At 38.7% G+C, this 19,843-nt stretch overlaps 5 protein-coding genes across 17 annotated transcripts; 2 read left to right on the top strand and 3 right to left on the bottom strand.

Annotated features, from left to right (window-relative positions):
- Positions 1-247: 247 nt before the first annotated feature.
- Positions 248-2,614, bottom strand: LOC121763440 (receptor-like protein CLAVATA2). Its single transcript, XM_042159449.1, has one exon. It carries the CDS (start codon positions 2,462-2,464, stop codon positions 350-352), a length of 2,115 nt encoding a protein of 704 aa, XP_042015383.1. The 5' UTR covers positions 2,465-2,614; the 3' UTR covers positions 248-349.
- Positions 2,615-2,883: 269 nt separating this feature from the next.
- LOC121763441 (CBS domain-containing protein CBSX6-like) lies at positions 2,884-4,879 on the top strand. Its single transcript, XM_042159450.1, has 2 exons — positions 2,884-3,371; positions 3,791-4,879. The coding sequence occupies exons 1-2, from the start codon at positions 3,028-3,030 to the stop codon at positions 4,716-4,718; spliced, it is 1,272 nt and encodes a 423-aa protein (XP_042015384.1). The 5' UTR covers positions 2,884-3,027; the 3' UTR covers positions 4,719-4,879.
- A 1,089-nt stretch (positions 4,880-5,968) lies between these two features.
- Positions 5,969-7,170, bottom strand: LOC121763448. The gene is made up of 2 exons (XM_042159473.1): positions 6,688-7,170; positions 5,969-6,525 (listed from the first exon to the last, which is right to left on the bottom strand). Exons 1-2 carry the CDS (start codon positions 6,772-6,774, stop codon positions 6,274-6,276), a joined length of 339 nt encoding a protein of 112 aa, XP_042015407.1. The 5' UTR covers positions 6,775-7,170; the 3' UTR covers positions 5,969-6,273.
- Positions 7,171-8,564: 1,394 nt separating this feature from the next.
- Positions 8,565-16,007, bottom strand: LOC121763442 (zinc finger CCCH domain-containing protein ZFN-like). 11 transcript variants are annotated; one of them, XM_042159455.1, is made up of 11 exons: positions 15,772-16,007; positions 14,871-15,028; positions 14,463-14,525; positions 13,184-13,303; positions 12,270-12,542; positions 11,653-11,961; positions 10,801-11,099; positions 10,381-10,513; positions 9,686-9,858; positions 9,517-9,578; positions 8,565-8,976 (listed from the first exon to the last, which is right to left on the bottom strand). In XM_042159455.1, the coding sequence occupies exons 1-7, from the start codon at positions 15,809-15,811 to the stop codon at positions 10,818-10,820; spliced, it is 1,245 nt and encodes a 414-aa protein (XP_042015389.1). In that variant the 5' UTR covers positions 15,812-16,007; the 3' UTR covers positions 8,565-8,976; positions 9,517-9,578; positions 9,686-9,858; positions 10,381-10,513; positions 10,801-10,817. The 11 variants fall into 11 exon arrangements, with proteins under 11 accessions (XP_042015389.1, XP_042015392.1, XP_042015387.1 ...); XM_042159458.1 differs by having other exon boundaries at positions 10,381-11,099; positions 14,871-15,013; positions 15,772-16,004; XM_042159453.1 differs by having other exon boundaries at positions 8,565-8,998; positions 9,517-9,617; positions 10,381-11,099; positions 15,772-16,003.
- Positions 16,008-16,530: 523 nt separating this feature from the next.
- Positions 16,531-18,567, top strand: LOC121765057 (CRIB domain-containing protein RIC4-like). Of its 3 annotated transcripts, XM_042161100.1 has the most exons (4): positions 16,585-16,813; positions 17,646-17,789; positions 17,889-18,032; positions 18,227-18,567. In XM_042161100.1, exons 1-4 carry the CDS (start codon positions 16,723-16,725, stop codon positions 18,466-18,468), a joined length of 621 nt encoding a protein of 206 aa, XP_042017034.1. In that variant the 5' UTR covers positions 16,585-16,722; the 3' UTR covers positions 18,469-18,567. The 3 variants fall into 3 exon arrangements, with proteins under 3 accessions (XP_042017032.1, XP_042017034.1, XP_042017033.1); XM_042161098.1 differs by having other exon boundaries at positions 16,531-16,813; positions 17,646-18,032; XM_042161099.1 differs by lacking the exon at positions 16,585-16,813 and adding an exon at positions 17,316-17,542 and having other exon boundaries at positions 17,646-18,032.
- The last annotated feature ends 1,276 nt before the right edge of the window (positions 18,568-19,843 follow it).

The following is a 19,843-nucleotide window of genomic DNA, read 5'->3' as shown; positions in this document are numbered from 1 at the left end:
CAGAGAACACGTGGTACTAAAAGAATCTCACTTTACCTAGAGGATTTTGATATGAAAGCACCAACCCAAGAAGAATAGCATCGAATTTATGGATTGCAGAGTGCATTAAGCCTCAAGTAGGAATCTAATGCTCTTAATTGATGATGCAAGAATGATCTTTTAGGTTATAGTGATCAAGAATTATGCTGGCTTTTGAAGATTGTTTTTTGTGCTAAGCCAATTCACTCTCAATTGAAACTGGACAAGATAAAACAAGCAGGAATAGCTTTATTTACAGAAACTAAATCTTGTGAGACATTTATGTTGGAAGCAAACACAAGGTGCTACTTAATCTTTTCTACCACAAAAATCAGTAGTTCTTGGTCTGCAACATGTAGTTTCTGGTTTGACCATAACAACAAAGCCCAATAACACCTGCATAGAAACTAACAAAACTAGTTACACACAAAATCTTCACTGAAATCAGTCCATGCTCGCTCCCGTCTCTCAGTAGCATTGAAGGCCGTCTCTTCCCATCACATGATGATTCCTCGAGGCAGAGGCCTGGGTTGCCAGCAAGCGCCCCCGGAAACCTCCAGTAGCCCTGTCTCGTGGGGACAATCCCGGAGAGACAGTTATACGATATATTCAACAGCATTAAGTTTCCAAGACTAGATATGTTTTCTTGAACTGACCCTGAAAAGGAGTTATGAGACAAGTCTAGCACCTCCAAACTAAACATCTTCCCCATCCCTGCTGGAATTTCACCCTCGAGGAAGTTATGCGACAGGTTTAGATACTCCAAACCTTGCAATCCAAACATCCCTGCTGGGATTGCCCCTTTGAGTGCATTATCTGAGATGTCAATCCCAATTCTGCTTGTTAGCTCGTAGTCGAACATCACTTCATTTCTAGCAGAAATTACTACAGAGACCTGCATTTCAACATCTCTAAACTCTGATCCACCACTATCCCTGTGATTAAAACATGAACTAGTGTTGAAACTACCATCTGGTATGTAGCCAGAGAACTTGTTGCCCAGAAGATTGATCGTCTTGATTGCTTCAAATGTGAACAACCAACTCGGTAGGGATCCATTCAGAATGTTATGTGAGAGGGATAAAAACCTAAGCTTGGACCATTTGGATACAGCATCATTCAGAGAGCCAGAAAGCTCGTTTGAGCTCAAATCGACAACTTCCAATGACTTGCACCCTGCCAAGGTGAGAGGGATCTCCCCGGAGATTCTGTTGTTGCTCAGTGCCAGTATCCTCAAACTATCCAATGCATCAAGCTCTGGAGGAATCTCACCAGAGATATTGTTGTTGTTCAGCTTCAGTGCCAGTAACTGAAAGCAACCAACAATGTTCAAAGGAATATTTCCAGACAACGCATTGTGAGACAGATCAATCACTTGAAGGTAGGTCAAATTCCCAATCCTCTCTGGAATCTCACCACTGAGAAGATTATGGGAGAGAAACAAGGCCTTCAAGTTCTTCAGCTCTGTGATAGATGATGGAATCTCCCCTGTCAACAGATTATTGGACACATCAAAGAGCAAGAGACTCGACTTGTCAGGCGCCCCCACAATAGTAGATGGAAGATCTCCAGACAGCTTGTTGAAGCTCAAGTCCAAAGCAACTAACTGCACAGAAAAAACCAATCTTGGAGAAATCCCATATTCTAGTTGGTTGAATGAGAGATTGAGCTGTGTCAGCTCACGACAAGTAGAAATGCAAGCTGGGATCCCTCCTAAAATGGAGTTTCTTGCTAAGTTGAGCAAAGAGAGGGACTTAGTAGCTGGCAAGAAGCAGGGCAGAGTGCCCGAAAACGAATTCGAGCCGAGGTTGAGCTGCACCAAAGCCTGCTGGAAATCACCCACAACTCCGGTCAAATTATTGTGTGATAAATCCAGATAGAGCAATGACATTGCAGAATACAAGGTAGTAGGCATTTCCCCGCTGAAATTGTTAAATCCCAAATTAAGTCTCTCGAGTTTGGAAGAGAAATTCCCAATCCACGCAGGAATCTCGCCAGAATACTCATTGTGGCTGAGATCAAGAATCACCAGCTGGTTGAGCGTGGCAAGAGCTTGAGGGGCGGAGCCATAGAAAGAATTGTAGCTAATATCCAAAAGCTTGAGGTTGGTTAAGAGATTGAAGCAGGAGGGAATGGGGCCACGCAGAGAATTGTGTGAGAGAATGAGGGTTTGAAGAAGAGTGAGGTTGCAGAGACAGGGGTGTATTTCACCGGTCAAATTTTGGGAGGAGAGGTTGAGCGTGGTGAGCCGGCCGGAGCGGTTGCAGATGGAGAAGCCATCGTTGAAGCCGTGAAAATGGGATTTGAGCTCCGAAATTGCAGCTTTGTCGGCGCCAAGAATGTTAGGGTTTAGAGAAGCGCAAGGGATTATCAGTATCAATAACAAGACGAAACAGGTTGGGACTTTGATTTTGCCTCTCTCAATCATTTCTAATCTGCAGGCCATTCAGTTTCATGGACGAAAAGAGTTGAACAGTAAGAGTGGAGTGCCGTTTTACTCACCTCACCTGGGAAAGAAGAGGAGAGAGTAGTAGTACAGAGTACAGACATTCGTTGTTGGCAAGTGGAGTGGGAAAGGGAAGGGATGCCAAAGGGAATTATACTCCATCACACTTTCACATGAATAAAGCGCACTGCAAGTTCTCGATTACTGTGTACATGTGTAAATAAAAGAGCGAATGGAGTTTTACTCTCGACACTTCTAAATAAACTGTTGAACATTTGACTCTGGTAAATGCATAGTTAAATGTAATTATTTTTGGAATATCTTGTCACACGCTGTCTTTTTGTGTCGCGTAGCGATTCGATTCATATTAAAATGAATTATTCAGAGATGGATGATAAGGATGAGGAGAAAAAAATAGTCAAAGAGAAAGAGAAGGAGAAGTCGGCGAATCCCAAAATCATTGGTTGGAAAAAAATAAAGCTGAAAACTGTATAACTTACTTGATGTGCAACCGAATTTCTGTCTCCAAATTGACTCTCTCACATTTCTCATAGCAATCTCGCATGGCGTCGGTATTTTTGTACCACGTTGTCGGCGATCTGACGGTGGGGAAGCCGGAGCTGTCGGAGTTCTCGGAGACGGAGACGGTGGGGGCGGCGATAGGGGCGATTGGGGATTCGGCGGAGGGTGGGATTCCGGTGTGGCGAAAGAGATCGGTGAAGATTCCGTTTGAGAACGCGCAGAGCAGGCAGCAGAGATTCATTGGCATTCTAAACGCATTGGATATCGTCGCATTCTTGGCCAGAGATGATTGCTTGGCTGATCAGGAGAAGGCCATCAACACCCCTGTTTCTGAGATCGTCGCTCCTGCTAATTCTGCTCTTAAAGTTGTTGATCCAGGCACAAGGTTCTGCTCTCTCTCCTCTCTCTTCATTATTTGCTCTCTATTTGGTGATGGGTGGATCACACGTAAAATAGGAATGGATTTGAACATCATTTTGGATGGGATCACAGTTAAGAATAGGAATGTATTTGAAAATCATTTTGGAAGTAGTATTGTTGATGCTGTTGTTGATTGGACTGGATTTGGATAAAAACAATCCTCCTTAATGGTAGTTGAAAATCAATTTCACTTGCTATTCTTGTTTTGTAAACTTTCTTGATTGTGTTTGATTTGGTACATTTACTACTACTGCGCATTCTGTCTGCAAGTTTTATACACCAGTTTCAACCTCTGTGAATTTATGTTGTTGGCAAGAACTAGAAGATTCCGTTATTTTTTCAGTGTTCAAGAACTGGAATCTGACTACTTGATTCTGGTTCAAGATTAATAGATGCTCTTGAGATGATGAAACAAGGAGCGAGGCGACTCCTTGTGCCTAAGAGCTTAGTATGGAGAGGAATGAGCAAGCGCTTTTCCATTCTCTACAACGGCAAATGGCTCAAAAATGCAGACTCATTCGGAGGCAGTAGCAGCACAAACGCATTAGCTACCCGTCCTTCATCCTCTTCCACCTCGTCCATCCAAGACAAGTTCTGCTGCCTCTCAAGAGAAGATGTCCTTCGATTCCTCATTGGTTGCCTCGGCGCCTTGGCTCCTTTACCTCTCTCTTCCATTGCTTCTCTCGAAGCCATCAACCCAAACTACTGTTGGATTGAGGCGTCCTCTCCGGCCATTGATGCCACCAAGAAGCTCCCCAATGATCCTTGCGCTGCAGCAGTTATCGAACCAACACCAGAGGGGCAACACAAGATCTTGGGTGAGATCTCTCTGGCCAAGCTCTGGAAGTGTGACTACCTGTCTGCTGCGTGGGCTCTCGCCAAATTATCAGCCGGTCAGTTCGTGATGGGTGTCGAAGATCACATGAATTCAAGATCACTACCTGATATTGATACCCACAGTGATGAAATAGCTGGGGAGGAAACCAATGCAGCAGCAGCCAATTCCAATAGGTTGAGAAGGAAGTTCAGCAGCAGAAGCATCGGTTTCTTCAGCAACTCCTCATCTGATCCAAACCTCAGCATCGGGAGGAGCATGTACCGCGGTAGGACTGCACCCTTGACCTGCAAGGCTACGAGCTCACTGGCTGCTGTCATGGCACAGATGCTCTCACACCGGGCCACCCACGTCTGGGTTACAGAGATCGACAACGATGACATTCTTGTTGGCTTGGTGGGATACACTGATATCTTAGCTGCAGTCACAAGGCAACCTGCAGCTTCTGCACCAGCTACTTTGGATTCCAACTTATAACCCAATATATTGCTGCTGCAATGTTGAAGTTTTTTTTGTTTGTATTTTGTAAGATACCGTGATTCTGGTTTTGGTTTGGTTCCATTCTCTTTAAAGAATGATTATATGTTGTGTGGTTTCCATATTTGACCATAAAATAAGTAGTGGTCGTTGCCGTTAAAGTTTATCATAAATCATAAAAAGCACAGCTTTACTGTCGAAGTATTTTCTTTTTTTTTATTAGTTATGGATGAAGCCTTTGATCCAACTTCACTTATTCTAGTGAAGCCAAGAACTCAAAACAAATATAGACATGATGATAAACACTGAGATGGAGAAAATGGAAAAAATCAAGAAATGCATTCTAATGAATTGCAAGATGGAGCAAAGGCCAGTTATGGAATGATCATAAATTAATCTGTCCCCCTCAACCATATTTTACATACTAGTATTATATATGCACATGCAGCCACCAAGTATTTAATAGTTTTAGTAACTGCTAACAACCTCCCATCTACTTTCTTCAACTTGCATCTCATCTACTACTACTACTACTAAACTAGTATAGTTCTCATTCAAGAAACAAAGCCCAGACCATCATCCACCATTATCCTCTTTTACTGTAATAACTACCTATCTCCATTGTAGTAATGCTACACCACAATAATGCAGCTGCTCAATGGACCACTACCATTACCTCCTCTCCCAAGTCCCAACTACAACCATCACTCTAAGCAACACCTCTTTGATTCAATCTTGAACTTTGACCCCAAGAGGACCTAAACAATCAGACCCTCAACCAGTTGTCATTGATGATCTGTTATTCATTTCTCAAGGAGGGCGATTACTTGGTAAAGCGTTGACTGAGTATTTAAAGAATCAGGGGATCAAACAAGTTCAAAATTTAACCAATTAATGAAAGTAAATGATAGATTAGGCTATAGTATAATTAAGTATTTATCCTAACACAACTTAGTAAGTGGATTGCATTGACTTCAGAACCAAGAGTTGAGAAGCGACCAAATCACTATGATAAGGCATAAGTAGAGCTAACCAATCAACAACTACATGTCTTGTGTCAGCAGCAACCTTGAGATACAAAACAAATACTCCATATAATAAAGAAAACTAAAGGCTGACAAAACTAATAATTAATCAAAGCAATGAACGCCAGAATTACTCAAATCTTGATCCCACTCATCAGGAAACACACTCCCACAATCCAACATGCGCAATCATGTGCTGCCAGAGTCTCACACAACAAACAGCAATAATGCAAATCATCACTTTACTAAATCTTCATTTTACAAGATAAAAATTGCATTTGCAACCCATCAACAATCATTCTTTAGAACTTAGAACCACAATACTGCACTACTGCTTTTGCTGCTTCAGCTAAATCTAGCTAACCTTTTCCTAGAAAGAGCTCGGATGAGCAAAACCATTACCTGGAAATAGCTAGCTGTCCCTCAAACAAATAATAAACATTTACTATATAAACTAGCAGGAAAAAGGAGCAGATATAGACTTCCTCCCTCTTCCAAACAAGACTCAACTAAAAAAACAATATCAAGAATTAGATATGGCATCCAAAGCAATTACAAGTCTTGGGAGTGAAAGAACAGAATCCAAATGGCCTGTTTGGAATGTTGCAATTGATTGCATAGCAGCATGGAGATGCCAAACAGTAGCTTCTGCTTGCACCTCCACAGCAAGTGCACAGTGAACAAATCTGAAAGCTCCCCAATTTCCTTCTGCTATCATTCACCATCACCATCACCTCCTCCTTCCCCAGCTCCACCAACGGCACCATATCTTCCGCCGACACCTGTAAGATCAAGAAACCATTTTTATCATCAAGACTCCATTTTTAGGGTGCCCCAGATGATAATCCAAGAAACCACAAACATGGGGTTTTACACAAGAATGTCTGTGGGATCCGTCTTCTGATACAAAGAAAGAAAAAAATTTGGTGGAGATAGAAACTTACCATGAACAATCTAAATTGTTGATGGAGACTAGAGGAGAATAAAAGAATCAACACAGACCAGAAAACCCCACTACTTATTGCACGCATTTCTTATTGCCTTTGATGTTCTTCCAAAAGAAATTGAAAGGAGAGGCAAAACGGTCGGAAAATGAATCAGGAGATGGTGGTGATGAACTAGAATAAGGGAGGACAGTAAGATATTTTTTGTTGAGGGAAGAGGCAGAGATTAGGTATGAACATGCATCTATATATCTAACTATTGCTCGCTAACAAATACTACTACTCGTAGTTTTGGTTTTGAATGTCTATAGAGGTGAGATGGAATAAAGGGGTTAACTGCATTAAATAATTAAAAAGACGAATTGTTCTATTTTCCAAATAGACATTTCACACCTATAGATTTTTCATTCTTTCTCTGGGAGATGGTAAGTTTTGCAAATGGACATTTCACAAGGAAGACTGAAATAGTGAGGGAGAGATAAGTAGCCTTGTAATAGTGCTTCTTCCTCCACCCCAAGAAAAAAAGATAAATTACAAAATTACGGGAAAATATTGTGTGGCCAGCCTTTTCTTTTTTGCCTTTCAAATGCAGTCTTTTTTATTGTTGTCAGGATATGAAATAATACTGAGTAGTACTACTATCTATGAAACTATGTCGGTTTTACGGCGGTGGAATCATTTTTTTTAATAAAATTTAATATACTTTTTTCCATTCACTCTTATTTTATTTTTTCTTTATTTTTTTATTTTTTAATAAAATTTAATATACTTTTTTTCATTCACTCTTATTTTATTCTCTCTTTTATCTTTTTATCTTTTTCATTTCTTACTTTATTTTTCATTTACTAAACTCAATTAACACAATTTTTTTCAAATCGCACTCAAAAAAACACCTCCTTTGCTACGGAAAGAAGGAAGCATTAGTTAGTGAACTGAGGTAGGAAATTGTCACGTGGTGCTGCAGCGCTAGTAAATCTTGGTCGGCGTATATACCCAAGAGTAATGTCTTTTCTAGGGAACACAATTTATAGAAATTGATTATATAAATGTCTAGGAGCACTTTAGGACTAAAAGAATGTAATTGACTATGGATAAATGTCTCAGTACCAACTAATGGTTGGAATTTGATGTCTAAGCACACAAGACAATTATTCCATTTGGTTGATGTATTTTAGTGAATACTAGTAACATTTTACTGAAGCTAATCAATTAATTAAGTGGGCCGTGGAAAGGAATGAAAGAAGGCCCTAAATGATAGTATTAGAAGCCCAACTCTGAGGCCCATAGCCTAAGTTTCCTTACTCTTATCAAATCCATCCAACTGTTTTTTCGATCTCAGCTACCATTAAATTTAAACCTCCTCTCCTCGAAACTTCTAAGCATAGAGATCAGCAATTGGTAGGAGATGGCAGAGAGAACGGGTGGTCCGGGGATGATAGGTTTCGACGGAGTGCGGCGGAGAAGAGCGGTGGGATCTCCGGCGGCGGCGCCATCGATTTTGACTCGCGGTGTCAGCTCGGTTTTCAACTTTGTCCGGTTAGCAGAATTCGAGATCCTCTTCGTTCTCTTCTTCCTCACGGCTTTCATCATTTTCAAAGATCTGGTAAAACTTTTCTCTTGTTTTTTATACTCTGCTTCGATCGTATAGAATGAGAGATTTGTTGATTGGGAAAAATGAATATGACCGCGTTGTTAGGAATAGGATTGATAATGGAAAAAAGTACTACTAGTATAATTACTGACATATATATATATATTGTGATTGCAGACCTCAAGACCTGAATACAATGATATCATGGTGAAGAAGCCCGGTGGCCGTGATTGGTGGCCCTACTAGTTCCAACATACCTCTTCCGACACAGAATATTACTCTATGATTTTGAAATAAATACTAGTAGTACTACTTTTCTTTTTCTTTCATTGATGATTTAAGACGTGTGAAATGTATTTGCATTACAATATGGTATAATTTCACTATCTACTCCCAAAATCTTGTTTATCATACTCTCACATTCTCATAGATAGGAGGCAAATTTTCTGATTCTGCGGTTCCAGACCTCTAATTTCTCCAACTCAGAACATAAATTTAATCATCTATACTGCTAGGCAAAATTCAGGATTTAGAGATCCGTGTCGATTATTATAGATGCTCCATGAGAACAAACTGGTGTATCATCTGATTGCACCAAACTTGAATAATTTCCACCTCACAATCTACAGACATGCTTGTTGTCAGTGTTGTTTATGCCCTTCCCTTCAATTGACTTGTAGTTCTACCATCATCATCACCTGCACTCACAAGAAAGGACAACTATAGTCATTTCAGGTTTGTGGTCTCTTCCAGATGCAGGTTGGAAGCAGCAGAAACAACAGCCCATTTATTAAAAAAGAAAACCTCTTTTCCTAACAAAAACTTCGTTCACCTGGTTACATTATTCTGCTAAAATACCTGACTAATATCACTAAAAATTGTTTTTACTTAAACGTATACAAACATCAACGTTTATAGTGTTTTTGGTTGGTTCCAGACTTCCCTGTGTCTACAGAGTCTCTATTCTTAAGTACCTTGTATTAAGAGAGCCTATCATGCCAGGAAGCAAACTTGTACACAAATCTAATATGTAACTAAACAATGAAATCAACTGCGTAGTTTCAATCCTTAAATATAAATGAAGGAGTAATGGAACAACCAAAGAACGCCAATGCCCCGACAAAAGATGGCACTTGCTATCACTCGTATTATGAGAGTACTTCAAGAATAGAAATGGTCAAGTCATGACTAACTCTAAATGAGGTAAAACTCATGTGTGCCGTAGTTTTGTAGAATACCTGCTATTTGCTCCTCTAGAAGAATTAAATGAGGCATCCCTTTCTTTCGACCGTTTCCATGGCTGTTTCACCACAGATCCTAAATAAGCATAGGTCAACCCCTACAAAGGGAGACAGATCCAAAATTCAAGAGAATTAATAGAGCATTCAAATAAGTACCAGAATTTACCTGATTGAGTTTTGGCACAGCAAACGTTGATCTTTAGCTTTCTCAATGGATTGCTTTTAAATGGAACAACTATCTCGGCACTTGCCCCTTATAGGGAAACCAGATATAGTATCTTTTTTCATGGTTTTTCTTTATGACTGATCAGATTATATTAGAATTCATTCACATCCAACCTGAATCAATGTAGGTTGAATTAAAAAAACAGGTTTCAGTCCAGCTCCCATTCCCATAGAACATATGACCCAGAAAGCAATCTTAAATGAGATAAAACACAAACAAGGTTACTTAGTTTGATGTGTCTAGATATTGATGCAGTGTACTTAAATCTCCTGTGTCAACACTGTTAAACAGAAACCTACTGGTCTCTGACAGCCTGACATAGAAAATGACTAACCAGTAACCTAAAAGCATATTTGACAGTTAATAGCACATATCCTAAATACCCAGTATTTTATCAGTAGCACTGTCAATGAAGAGGCACTCTTTAGATTCTTGATAGAAAACTAAAACAGCAATTTTAGTAATGAGATAATCACAGTTTTTGATGATCCACACTAATGACCATTACATGAAGGATGTAGTATGAGTTCCAGAAAAGTAATCAGTAGAAACAGATGTCAAAATAGTTAATGGTGAGTTGAGTACACCTCGAGACCAAAGTAATGTCACAAATTATGATAATCTTTACTACTGACCATGAAATGAAGGGGACATTGCAAGCGTTCTAAACATGTAGGAAATCAACCATAATCAGCAGAAATAGCTATTAGCACAAGGAATGACCCTGTATGTTTTTGGGAAGACTATTGCCGAGAGAGGCAAACCTTGCTGCAAAAAGAAATGCTCAGAAGACTGTCAAAGTAATACAAACATATGAAAATTATGGCTGTCAAAAAATGGAAACATCCACTACTGCCTTTAACAAATGTGACAACATTTGCAGATTTATACATAGCAGCAAGTTTAAGAAGTGAATCTAGTCAACTGAACTGCATCTTCAGAAAAGCAGATCGACTTGGAATTGAATTCTGTACATCTCCAGACACGGAAATGAATTTACAGGAAGCTGTTATTTATTTATCTTCCAAGATTATATAAGGCAATAACTCAATTACTTTTCGAAGAAATATTTTCACTCTGAGTCAGTGTTATTGTCACCCGAGGGTTTTTGTCTAGCCTCTGACAAGGAAAGCCGCCTATTGTTTGTGTAGCTTTCATCCATGAGTCCATCTGAGGAGAAATTTGCTGGAACTGTTCCCGGTGAAGAGGCCAAAAAACGGCGAATGGCTGCGGAGTCAGTTGATGATGATGCAGGCGTATTGTATGCAAAAACTGTCATGGGGTGATCAAACTTGCAGCTCGGACCAAACTTGCAGATACCATATCGTGAGTAGAATACACATACAGGCTCCCCCTACAACCAACAACAAAGAAATACATGTGAAAAGTAAAATGCTGAGTTAGACAAATACTCAGAAAGTTAAAACCAACACAAAAGGTATAGTTTTGCGTAAAAAATTTACTAATTGATCTGAAGTGAATAGAGGGAGAAGCATAATATGGTCCAACTCAAAGATCGGAGATAACTGACGAAATACAAGGTATAGAATATAGTAATATAAAACAATAACTCGGCTGAGTTTTATGTTTCTGATGAAATGACTTTTTACAGTTATCACTGTTTTTCGAATCAACAGCAGATTGGGAAAACTGCAATTGTGGTGATTAGAGAGCAATGATTGTCTCTTCTAGCCCTTCCATACACTTTCTAGTGGATGTAGGCAAGACAAACTAGCTCTTTATTTCCTTTTTATTCTTCGGTTCATAATTCAACAGTAACTTCAAAGACACACTGATTCCTAGAATATAGAATAACTGAAAGTGAAGGCAGAGACCCCATTCTTGGTTTAGTTATCCCAGGAGGGTGCTAGAATACACCATGTATAAATGTTGGTGCAAAAACCTACCAGGCGTAAAGGAAGTCCAATTGGACTCAAGTGACAGTCAGGAACAGGAATCAGTCTTTCCTTAGGATGGTGAAACTTACAAACTGCACCAAATTTGCAGTCCCCAGTCTTCATATAAAACTGGCATTCCGACTGACCTGGTCTCTCAGGAAATACATTATCTTTTTGGAATGCATAATATCCCATTGGTACAGAACCATACTCAGATGCAATATTTCCAGAGTCGTCCTGATGTGACGTTCCATCATTGTGGATGTTTACTGCTGAAGGGGGTTGGTTTTCAGAAGATAGAGCTGAACTGGGTTGACCCTGTAAACCATGCACGAAAAATTCAGATTTTATTTTGAAGCTAGATAATTCTTCAATGGATCTTGCATCCAACTGATGGAACTTCTCTATTTATTATTATGTGTCAGAAACAGGTGTGGGAATGAGCGACTTATACATGCACTTTTTTCATACCATGAGGCTAAAGTGTGATTTAAGTTTTCCATGTTAATTAGTAAGTTCGGTGATTAGGGTACTGAACATGCTCCAGTCTGTCTTGCTTAGACAAAGCAAGGCCACAGTGGACAATTAATTGAGCATAAAGAATACAAGCTCATAAGAAATATTACACTGTATGTGTTCCATCCAGGGACAGATACCACTCCCTGTTGCATGACAAGTGGTGTATAACTTGAAGGGCTTTGCCACCTTGGACTGGCAATAAAAGAAGCTCTTGACAATGGATATGATAGCTGATTGGTTGTAGGAGAATGAATTGCAGGATATACAGCAGAACCACGTAAAGAGACCATCATGTTTGATGGCTGGGGATGATGGAATTTACAAGTGCTCCCGAATTTGCACTGTCCATTTCTTATATAATATGCACATTCTGTCTCATTCTGTACACCATATAATGAGCAAAACTAAATCAAAACAAAAGCTTGAAAACCCATATAAAAATTACTTTTGTTCAAAAATTAACTTTCACTTATGCAAAGTTGGTGACGAAAACACAAATTTCTGGAGCACAGACTATTTACTCAAAACCACTCTCCAGTATGGAACAAGGGTGTGTGTCCTTCTCTTATGAAGGTGCACATCATCCAGAAGCCTAGCTAGCCCCAGCCCTTTCATGAACTCAAACACAAAAGCAATTGTACTTTCATTCAAAGTGCTTTCTTCATCACACCTTGGACTCATCCATCTTTTTCCTCTCAAACTACACCATATTTATAATCTAGTTTAGAAACGTAAAGCTAATTTTTCTTCACCACTGTGAAGTTCTCAACCAGATTTTTATCGAGATCGTTTTATAAAAAATAATAAGAAGCTAATGCCCATGAACATCACTCAGTAATTATAACCACACTTTGTCATTGTGAAAAATACTATATCATATATCAAAACTATAGCAACTAGGTCAAAGAAAAAACGTGTGCAGGACTCCAAATTTGCAATGCCAATAAGTTGATCAAACTTAAAAACCAACTAACAAATTAAGCCAAGGAAAAATCAATGAAAGAGGGTTATGTGTGCAGACCGGGCAAAGTGGATATCCCAAAACATTTAAGGCAACTCGTCCGGTAATCCCAGCTTTGTCTCGAGGATGGTGAAATTTGCATGTGGCTCCAAACTTGCATGTCCCCGTTTTTAAATAATACTGGAGAGAAGACAAAAATTCCCAGATGATAATATAAGTGGAAGCAAGTTAGAAGCAAAAAGAGAACTCCAGACAAATTTTATGTTAAAAGTGACAACAGACAGACTCATATTATAAAAAAATCCACTAAAAACCTCAACCTTCTTCCAGTGAGATTTTGGATAAGTAAAAGCAGTCTATGAATCTTTTATCATCATATTTCTAACACCTACATTAATGTGTATCCGCTCACTCACTATAATAGATAACTAAGAAGACCATACATCTCAAAGATCTTGTAATGCCCAGCATTGTAAACTCCCTCCATCCACGAAAAATAGTCTCATCTTTTCATTTTGGGTCCACAAAAAGTAGTCTCATTTAAAAGTGGAACGTTTCTTTATCATACTTTACCCACTTTTTCTCTTTCTCTCTTCTACTTTACCCAATTTTTTCTCCTTCTCCCTCTTACTCAATGTTATCAATCTCGTATGGCGGCTTATGGCGGTTCGCCTAAAAACCGCCACAGGGATATGGCGTATTAGTATGGCGGATATGGCGGTCAATAATTAAATAAATAAAATAATACTTATATATTTATATATAATTCAGAAATTAGAAAATAATTAAAATATAACATCTAAAACACTTTAAACAATTAATAAAGTATAAAATACAACTCTAGCCTCTATGTTTCTTGCATAATGCCTCATTCCTAAATACAATACACACGCAATGTTGTCAAATGTCGGATATGGCGGTGCTATGGCAGCGACATGGTGCTATGGCGTTTCCACCACTGAACGCCATGCCATAGCGCCATAGCGCCGCCATATCCACTATTTGATAACATTGCTCTTACTTTACCAATTTCTTATTAAAACTCGTGTTGCCCACCCATGGGACTATTTTTGGTGGACGGAGGGAGTATTAGACAATATTCAAACGAAAACCCATATGAGCCAACAAGTATACAAACTACAAAGAAATCAGAGGAAATATACAAATGTAGGGAAATCGATAAACTAAATACAAATAAATTCACACCCGTAATGCATAAAAAGAAGTTCATTATAAACCTTTATGGAATCATCAAAAGAGTCAGCCTACATGGTATATGTTGAGCAGTGGTGAGAAAATGCAATTCAACAAATGAGGACAAAGTTGTACACACGCATACCTCACATTCAGGTTGTCCTATCCTTTCTGGATATTCACCTTTCATCATTGCTGTTGCAATAGCCTACAGTTTAAATTGATAAATTTCAGAATAAAGTGAAAAGATAAAAATTTAATAGTACAAAAAATCATCAAAATATGTATACTTGCTTCTAAAAATTAGTAAACTGACTGTACAGCTGTTGTTAATTGATTCAGGATTCAGGGTATCCAGGTGACAAATGCAATTAGATGATTGTTTCGGTCAAATTTTCACAATAATATACGCAGCAAGCAATCCCGGACACAGTAGCTTCAAAATTCAAGATGCAACCCAGTCAAATTAGTAACACGGGCCAAATAAGAGTCAAAGGTCATATTAAGTTTGTACCATTGAAAGTTTGAAATGTTAAACTTCCATATCACATACCAGTTTCCTGTTGGGGGGGTGGTTGAATCGACATGTAGGCCCAAATCGGCACACTCCTGTTCTAATGTAGTATGAACAATCCAGTTCACCTTCACGAACAGGATAAGGTCCAGACTCCATTTGTTCCCTTGATCTCAAGGTTACTGGCCACAAAACATCTGAAAAGATAAGACACCATTACTAAGAAACTCATCTTCTACTTTATAAGATGTAATGATGCTCTTCTAGACAAAGGCGCAAATATCAAGTCCTCTTTTGTAGTTGTTGTATATAAGTAGGATTATATTGCAGTCTTTGTGAGCCGATAATGCACTTGGAAACCATGCTTCCATACAATCTCTCACATATTCAAATAATGCAGATTATAACTGAAATATCCACCTAGTGGTGGAGGATTTAGAACTGGGAAATGAGTTACAGATTGCTGAAACGACTGGGAGAAATTTCAAGGCTCAATGAATAATGGTATTTAACATGAGTGGAAGGTTATGTTATAAGAGCATTTAACAAATGTAGGCACAGGCAATCAACAATTTCCAAGCTAAACTAATCTAATCCACAAGGACCAAAAACAGAGACGTTGAAAGGTTTAGCAGAAGTAAGCCAATGGAAGGAATTCTTAAAAGTGATCGGGTGAGCTACGCAGGAACAAGCATATGTGCAGTTAACAAAGCTTATGTAATACAGTAGAACCTAGTCCTCCCTTCAAAATAAACTAGCTAGCTTTGGTAAAATAATCAGTCAACGCCACGCCGATCATCAAACAAACACTACTACAGATAACAAAGTCAATGACGACTACATCGCAACGGAAATCCTCCCTAAACCTCCACCAATTCCCGGAATGCTCACGCACATAAAATCGAACAAAAAGAAATGGAGTTTTAGAAATGGCGGAGACCTTGGTGGTGCATAGAGGAGGAAGCGGAAGCTCGCGACATAGGAATTCACCACCCGCATCCACATGACATCACGAGCTGCCAGAGTAGCAGTGAGATTTAGAGCGAACAAAAGGAATGGCGCAATACGGCGCTCTCTCTCCTCCACAGAAAGAGAGAAAACTGCTGCTTGACGAGAAAAAAAAGCAGCGAAAATGGGAGGTAGAGAGAATAAAAAATCCCACTATTCACTATTCCCTCTCTCACTCTCTCAATTCGTTTCAAAGCAACCACTCTCGCGCATACGGTTTACAGGTACTACTCGCTCTATCATTTCGCCACATGTTACCGGATTTAAGCTCAATTTGATTAATCTGTCTACTACTACTACTGTTAAAATTGTTTTGCTATTGACATAAGTAGGTTAAAATAATTAGTTCACTTTTGAAGTGTTTCAACTTTCATGTAAATTTATTTTAAACATTGTTGTTTCAAAGTAATCACATTCCCATATCCTTTTAGCTTTAGATTTTTTTAGAGGGCATTTACCTTTTTATTTCAATGTTAGCATTTTATTTTGTATAGCTTTTTTACATTATATACCTTTGTATATGTAACTGCGATCTTATCAAAAATAAAAGCAACGCCTCTGGAACAAATTCATATCTATATGCTGCCAGATATTCTACCACCCAAAAGTGAACATTTCCACTTTCAAGATAAAAAATGCTATATCACCATCACACCACAACCATCTTGCAACTCCTTCCATTCTTCCAAACTTTCATCACTATCCAAAATCTAGCAGACTAAGATGGATAATATATGTTGCAGGCAGTTGTGAGAGTAAATCAGTATATTTAGCATTTACCATTTAAATATGCTGTCCCAGATTATACTACTAAAATATGGCTATAAATAAGTTCGGTCCAGTAGCGAGAAATGCAAAATACTAGGATAAGTACGAACTGAGAATGTGCTTGAAGATGATCAGCTCTTTCCAAAATGGCCTTTTCAATACGGCTTTCGTTCAAAGGAGGTTGAGTGTCAGCTACAGATTTAGCGGTAAGGACATCAATTATAGGGGAGTCTTCCCATCATTTCCTCGCTTCCAGGGCAAGGTTTTTCAGGATTGCTCTTGGCTTCTTGTTGTTTAGGCAAAACCTCATCTTCTTACTATCATCTTTGTCCATGTTTCTAGTTGTTGTGTTAGAATTGCTGTCATCAGCATCCTCCATTATCTGATATTGATAAAAATACTTGTTGGATTTTACACATTCAAAGAACTAACCTCCAACATCCCAATAAGAAGGGGCGAATCCAAAATCAATCCACTCAAACGCCAATAATGGGTATCATTAATCCGTGCATACACTAATTATTTATTGGTTTTGAGAAAAAAATAAAGAATATTGTTCATCGGTGATTATTAAATAAACAAAAAAGCATTTGGTTTCTTGAAATCTGTGAAGTGTACTCATGTTTGGTGGTTTGTAATGAAAGCGTATTTGTTAGGACCAATAATAGAAGGAAACAGAGATGAAAACAACCTAAATGGAAGCGACCATGTACAACATTGTGGAAGGCCTCTCCTCCAAGAGAGGCCAGCGACAGAGCAGCAAGTCCCACCATCAACAACTAACACACACATACAGAGAGAGGTTTCATGTAACAAAGATACACCTCCAATTCAAGAATAGACAGTAGATAGAATGTTATTTAACAAAACCCTCAACGTTAGATCTCCATTCCTCCCTCTCTCCTCTAAGTGGACATTCACTATACAAACTACAGGTATTCTAATCCTTAACGTTAAAAAACAGCAAGTACAACCCCATTCACCCAAACCATTTCATAAATTTGTCAATATTCTCTCTCTCACCCACTCTTTGTGCAGGTGTGTGTGAACAAAACATGAGGGATAGAATGGAAAGATTTGTGCTTCTTCCTTTCACTGCAGGATGCATCTCTGAATCAAGCATTGCGGTAGGGCTGCAGCAAGCTAAGCGATCAAAGATGGACATGGGTTCAACTCCCACAAGTAAGACTCCCTTTCACAGACCAACATTCAATCCACCATCTTCCTATACTGTATGTGTTTACCTTTCTCGAGTGCTTACCTCTTGCTTTGACCATGAAGGCGAAAAGGACGAAGATGAGGAGCAATACGAGGAAGATGAAGAAAGCTTATCTGGTGAAAGTTTGAAGAGCCCTCCAAGCCTATTGGCGATTCCAAGATTCCAGAAGCTGTTCAAGAATCTCAAGAACTTTTCTCAATCATTTGGTAAGTGATCAGCCCAATAACTTCAAAATAAAACATCAAGTAAAAAAACACCACTGATGCATATTAACACAATTGAATTGCTATGCATCGCTTAAGTTTCCATTGTTCTCTATATGTATGTTCGTTTTCTGGATACATTGATGCGTACATGTCTGCCTGTAATCCCCTATTAACAACCTCTAATATCTGTTCAGTTTACAAAGATGAGTTGGAAGACACAGAAATGGGAATGGAAATTGGATTACCAACAGATGTGAAGCATGTGACTCACATAGGTTTGGATGGTTGTGCAAGCTCGATTCTCTCAAAGGGCTGGAACAATCTCACCAATCCAGATATGACCAATCTCCCTTCATTTTCTTCGACCCCCCTTCAGCTTGCCATGGCAAAGAATGCTGAAAACCCAACCATTAGGAGCTTGCTTGAAACCAAATGAAGAAAATTTATTATGTAAGTAATAGATGGAAGCAGCACCTGAATCTGGATGTATAAAATTTAAAGTTATACGACAGTCCATTAATTGCTTGCTCATGTATCTCTAAGGCTTATTTGTGGTTACAGTGGTTTGTGTAAGCATGTGGGATCTCTCGATACCATCTCTTGCAGTAACGATTTTGGTCTAATTTGTCCAATTCAATAGAGAAGATGACAAAGCCAAAAAAAATTGAAAACGCATGTTTTCTAGCAAAGATGAATGAAATTCAACACAGTAATCAACCTTTATGCCTTTATTTCTACATCATTCATCAACTGAACTTCCACACCTTCCATTGCTTCTTTAAGAAAATTTATCAGCCATGTCAATTAAGAAAGACTTTGAGAGATTTAGATCAAAGAATGGTAGGCAGAAACTGTGATCCAACAGGATTGTCAAGTGGTGACCTAGATTGAACAAAGTACCACTGAAGAGGTCATGCAACGTGTCACGATCAGAAGTAACTAGCCCAAGAAGCTAAAACACAGTATTAACTTTCAAGTTATGCGAAAACAGGATTATGCTCCATTGGCACATCACTACACAGTATAGACATCAAGCTTCTGTAGTTTGTGGTTGGGGATTTGTCTTCAGTTGCACAAGATTCTTTAGTTTAGGTATTTTTTTCGCTAACAAGCAAGAGTGACAGACTTCCTACCCAAGGACAAACTACATCATTCTCATTTAACTTCTTCGTAAAAGGTTGTAATGTCATTTCAACCAGTGAAGATGTCCTTTTACCACCCTAGCTACTGCCCGAATACAAAGGTAAAAGTAAATTAATACTTTCAACTTGGTGAGATTATAATCATAAAAGCTAAAGCTAAAATAATGCCAGCAATACTTCTATCATGCTTGTCTATTGGTTTCATCATGTCGCTGTCTTATATCCCCAATAAGGTCCCATCTTCAATGATAATTTGTCGAAGGCACATACAAAGAACTGAAGGCACATATGTAGGGATGTCAATCGGGCCGGCCCATCGGGTTTCGGGCCAACCCGCTCGGGTTGCGGGTCAATCGGGTGCGGGCTAATCGGGTTGTGATTTCTTTCGGGTTATAAAAGTTCAACCCTAACCCTAAAAGCTCGGGTTTCGGGCTAGCCCAACGGGTTAATCGGGTTGCCACCGATAAAATTAACATGCGATCAATCCAATAAATAATGATGAAAAATAGTTATATTTATTAAATGTAAAATATTTAATTATGAGATATTTGAGATAAACATGATGAAATACTAATATTTGAGATATTTTGTGAAATTTTAATGCATGTTTTAGTAATTTATATATTCTTTTAGTGAATTTGAAGTTTTAAATATATTTATCAATTTTTA

The sequence above is a fragment of the Salvia splendens genome, chromosome 14 (genome assembly GCF_004379255.2).
Source record: "Salvia splendens isolate huo1 chromosome 14, SspV2, whole genome shotgun sequence".
Taxonomy (NCBI): domain Eukaryota; kingdom Viridiplantae; phylum Streptophyta; class Magnoliopsida; order Lamiales; family Lamiaceae; genus Salvia; species Salvia splendens.
Note: the sequence above shows the minus strand (reverse complement) of the source record. Positions and strands in the feature narration are given on the sequence as shown.

Bases quoted from the DNA above. Each gene is read 5' to 3' on its own strand.
- LOC121763440 (XM_042159449.1), bottom strand. From the start codon at position 2,464: ATGGCCTGCAGATTAGAAATGATTGAGAGAGGCAAAATCAAAGTCCCA.
- LOC121763441 (XM_042159450.1), top strand. From the start codon at position 3,028: ATGGCGTCGGTATTTTTGTACCACGTTGTCGGCGATCTGACGGTGGGG. The intron at 3,372-3,790 runs GTTCTGCTCTCT...TTCTGGTTCAAG, and splicing joins GTTGTTGATCCAGGCACAAG to ATTAATAGATGCTCTTGAGA.
- LOC121763448 (XM_042159473.1), bottom strand. From the start codon at position 6,774: ATGCGTGCAATAAGTAGTGGGGTTTTCTGGTCTGTGTTGATTCTTTTA. The intron at 6,526-6,687 runs GTAAGTTTCTAT...TTGATCTTACAG, and splicing joins AACAATTTAGATTGTTCATG to GTGTCGGCGGAAGATATGGT.
- LOC121763442 (XM_042159455.1), bottom strand. From the start codon at position 15,811: ATGTCGCGAGCTTCCGCTTCCTCCTCTATGCACCACCAAG. The intron at 15,029-15,771 runs GTCTCCGCCATT...TTATCTTTTCAG, and splicing joins CTCCTCTATGCACCACCAAG to ATGTTTTGTGGCCAGTAACC. The intron at 13,304-14,462 runs GTATGCGTGTGT...TCTTCTCTCCAG, and splicing joins TAGGACAACCTGAATGTGAG to TATTATTTAAAAACGGGGAC.
- LOC121765057 (XM_042161098.1), top strand. From the start codon at position 16,723: ATGTGCTTGAAGATGATCAGCTCTTTCCAAAATGGCCTTTTCAATACG. The intron at 16,814-17,645 runs GTAAGGACATCA...CTCTTTGTGCAG, and splicing joins TGTCAGCTACAGATTTAGCG to GTGTGTGTGAACAAAACATG. The intron at 18,033-18,226 runs GTAAGTGATCAG...ATATCTGTTCAG, and splicing joins GAACTTTTCTCAATCATTTG to TTTACAAAGATGAGTTGGAA.